Below are 4,062 nucleotides of genomic sequence, written 5' to 3'. Positions count from 1 at the left end.
GTTCTATAGAATCATCTTTACTGACTAAAGGCTATTTCGTCCGTTTGATTTAGAAGTAAAAAGTTTAGCATTAATTTAAAAATTGTACAAAATTCACCTTACTTCTTCCTTAGACACACGAGATTAAATCATTAGTTTTATCGAAAAGTCATAACCGTCGGAGTGATAATTTAAGCAAAGGTGTAAATAACTAATGGTTTTGTATGTAAATAAACTTGTAAATGTAAAAAGCACAAATAGGATTTTCAAAATCATTCGTAGTTTGCGGTAAAGTCCAACATGCATGGAACCAAAAAAACACGCTATGATTAAATTTTAATAAAGATATGATGTTAACAGAACTCTGAGAGCGAGAACGAGAGCGTGCGCTCGGAGCCGCACTCGTTCGTGAACCATTACGCGAACGTGAACGACACGCTGCGGCAGTCGTGGAAGCGGCAGCGGCCCGTGCGCAATTACTCCAGCTACACGGACTCGGAGCCCGAGGGCAGCGCCGTGCTCAGCCTCAACGGCGGACAGATCGTCATGAACAACATGGCGCGCTCGCGGGCCCCGCTGCCCGGCTTCTCCTCCTTCGTATGACACGCGACCCCCGCACTCTCCACACATACCCTCCACGTCTAACACTATACGTGCGCTATCGGGTAACCTAACAGAAAATGTATCTATTTTGATCTTCAATAGCATTGTATTGGTTTTTTAAGTTTCTTTGCGGCTCTGGCACGAGCATGAGTGTGCAGAACACTGCGGCCAGCTCAAGATCAGCTGCCCAAAATATTGAAAGGCTCCTATAGTATAATGCAATAATCAAAACGGTTAAATACAACATAATTTTCAAAAAATTACCACGTAATCAGATAATAAATCAAATGCGAAATCGCTCTAAAGTAAAAGTATTTTAGGATATAAGTACTTCAAATATGAGTAGGTAATATGTTGTAAGTAACACATGATAAGTTTTATCCTATTTCGACCAATGTTTACTGTAAGCTATTTGAAATGTTAACAGTATTTATTGCACGTAGATACTTATGAATTATCGACACTAATACAATTTTTATCAAATTATATTTAAAATGTAATACGGCAACTATTAAGTGCTATTTGTACATAAATGTTTAGATAATGTTATTCAACTTTTTTATGTTATAGTTAAATATATACATAATTGTACTTTAAGGTAACTAAAATGCATAGATTTGTCTTACAAGAAGTGTTATGGACAATTATGGAACAAACTGTAAGAAATAGACACTTTCGTAATAAACTATGTTTATATTAGATGTTACGTTTATGATCTCGTTACATTATGTGGAGAAATAAGTTGTAGTATTTTAAACTAAACTAATTCTTAACGCACCAAACTGAAGTACGCGTCTTCTATCAATTAATAATGAATTTACTCATAAAATCTACTTTTAAAAAACATAATGCAAGTATGGCATCTAGTGTTTTTTTTTATTTTTATTTAATCGACATATCTATTGTAATAAATTTGGAGTGCATGTAATTTAAAAAAAATAATCAATCCACTATGACATTCCGAACTATGCGAATTTAATGCAGCTTTTAATAAGTTACTTTTATGAAAGTTTTGAAGCTTGTTGATAATTAGGTGCTGATTATAATTGTCTTAGATGCAAACAATTTATTCATTAAATTTCGTGTAATTTTTACATGAAGTAAACAATAAACATTCCTTTACTTGTTATGCTTTAAACCTGTCCTTTTCGATGTTCTTTTATTAATTTTTATCGATATAAGACTTTGTACACTTTTGTTTTCTTTTATTTTAAGCAATTTGTAAATACACATATAAAATAATTATCCATTTAAAATCGATAACGTAAATCGAAATAATTTATAATACTTTGGTGTTATAAAAAAAATTAATAGCTTAATTTTTGTAATATTTTTATAATAAAGTTGTGCAAGAACACAATTGACTGATAGATTATAGAGTATTAATAATAACAATCATAATGTAAACTTACTTTGATGTAAATAAAAATGTATTTTATAACTAATCCCATTGACTGTAAACCAAGTATTTCAAATTAATGCATAAATTTGGCACAAGTTTACCAACTGTGATGTTTCTTTTTATTTTAACATCATTAAAATTCCCGGTAATTTCATTGTGTTTAATCTGCATTTAGCCACTACCTTACAACTTTTATTTCCCAATGATTGTTATTCAAGTGAGACTTGGTTTATGTTTAATCAATAAATAAAATCCGGTGCCATTACCACTTAGCTACTTAAATTGTATTACCTGTGTAATGTTTTTGTTACACATAATTTACTTTTTTTTTCTTTATACAAAGACTTGAATAAATTATGCTATAACACGGAAACTGTTTTAATATCCTACTTTTACCTTTTCAATCATCTATTTAATGATCGATTGAATGATCTATTGTCCTTAAATGTTGTAACGAGTCATCGTTACTACATTTTCTAACGAAAAGCTAGAATCTAGTTTTAGGGTTACTGATAGGCGTTGTAGATTCGATGCAATATCACAGGGGTCGTTAGCAGACCAACTCCAAATAACTCAGGCACTAATTCAGAATGTTTCTTTAGTAGTGTCTCAAGAGTGATTCACTGAATAATGACAGCGTCAAGGTTTTTTTCTGACACAAAAAAGAGGAACATGGGAAATGGAAGGATATTTGTACATACAAGGTTAATATAATCAATGTCTTCACGTAGGGCCAAAACGGAATGTAAAGGCATTGTAAAGATGTTATTATTAAAACTTTATTTCTTAAATATAATAATGTTTACTTAGTCTATGTAACTAATACAAAACTAAACATGCTAAGTTATATCAGCTAACTTAATTATTTTCACAAAACTGTATACATAATCATTCTTCTGCGAAGAGCTTAATTCATATCGAGCGTCAGCTTTCTTGTTGGATATAATTGTGAAGCATTCCATAATAAATACAATAAATACTTAAAATGAGTCTGACGTACGCAATATTACCATCATATAATTCTTTGTCATCACAATTTTTAAATTTACAACCGGCGCAGATCATGAGTTCATTTGCATTACAATAGTCGCTTACCGTCGGGCCGCAGCCAAACTTCTACACTGTACACTGCCACTATCATTGCGTCGTCTCGAATAGTTTCTCGCGGAAATATTTGATTTTTTGTGCAAAGTACGCTTCCAGGCCTTCCGCACAACGATAAAACTCAGAGTCTTTCGGATTGAAGTATCGACAGTTGTCGAATATTTTAGTCATATCACCGATAAATTCACTTAATGTACTGTAAGTTTGTTCATTCACTTTTCTTTCCACCGTCTGCAAGTCTGCAAATACAAAAAAAACTTGAACTAAAATGAGTCTAACATTAAAATGTTACACATTTACGTTTGTAACAATGAAGTGAAGATTGAGTAAATGAAACATTGTGATATACCTATTGCAAGATAACTATAAACATGGACTGGAATGAAAATTAATTACTTGGAGATTTGTTGCGAGTATAAAAGAGAGGTATATTAGCCGTAATCTTGTAGTATAAAGTACTCACCCATGGGTTCCTTTATTACTTTGTAATACGTAGGAGCCTCCCTTGGATCCACAGGCTCCATGAATGGCCACGCATTTTTATGCAATTGTATTTGTTTAACGAGCCTCTTTAAGTTTTCAAAGTCTTTTGCGGTGAGTTCCTTCATGTTTGCGTAGTTGACAGAGTTGTTCTTCTGGCAGTTGGGGCACACGTACTCGTCGATGTTGTCCGCCTCCGACTGCAGGATGCCGACGCAGCGCCCATGGAACCAGTCCTGGCATCTATCGCAACATATGTAGAATCTGAAACAAATAAAAATTAATCGTTAACTGAAAGATTTGGAAAGACTTCAATTAATTCCAATTAAAATAAAGCTCATGGCTAAAACCTGTAGCACAATTGTGAATTAAGTTCTATTTAGGCTAATTTCGAACAACATTTATGACCGATAGTGGTCAACAATCCCATATAATAAGCGTAAGCACTGACTGTGAATTGTCGTAGGGCTGCCGGCAGAGACAGTAGAGCTCCT

The 4,062-nt window shown here is 33.3% G+C and overlaps 2 protein-coding genes across 2 annotated transcripts in view; one reads left to right on the top strand and one right to left on the bottom strand.

The window, feature by feature from the left end:
* Positions 1-582, top strand: part of LOC106109162 (protein sidekick-like) — a 37,267-nt gene extending 36,685 nt beyond the window's left edge. Inside the window, exons 10-11 of the mRNA XM_013290567.1 lie at positions 176-182; positions 340-582. Of these exons, the coding sequence (XP_013146021.1) occupies positions 176-182; positions 340-582 (250 nt within the window). The remainder of the gene's footprint in view (positions 1-175; positions 183-339) is intronic.
* A 2,159-nt stretch (positions 583-2,741) lies between these two features.
* The window catches only part of LOC106109161 (nucleosome-remodeling factor subunit NURF301), a 14,395-nt gene continuing 13,074 nt past the window's right edge, over positions 2,742-4,062 (bottom strand). Inside the window, exons 17-19 of the mRNA XM_013290566.1 lie at positions 4,020-4,060; positions 3,552-3,832; positions 2,742-3,327 (exon numbers count right to left, since the gene is read on the bottom strand). Coding sequence (XP_013146020.1) covers positions 3,122-3,327; positions 3,552-3,832; positions 4,020-4,060 — 528 coding nt within the window. The 3' untranslated portion in view covers positions 2,742-3,121. The remainder of the gene's footprint in view (positions 3,328-3,551; positions 3,833-4,019; positions 4,061-4,062) is intronic.

Source organism: Papilio polytes, unplaced genomic scaffold (genome assembly GCF_000836215.1).
Source record: "Papilio polytes unplaced genomic scaffold, Ppol_1.0 DF821289.1, whole genome shotgun sequence".
In the NCBI taxonomy this organism is placed as follows: Eukaryota; Metazoa; Arthropoda; class Insecta; order Lepidoptera; family Papilionidae; genus Papilio; species Papilio polytes.
The sequence above is the reverse complement of the archived record's forward strand: the minus strand, read 5'-3'. Positions and strand labels throughout refer to the sequence as shown.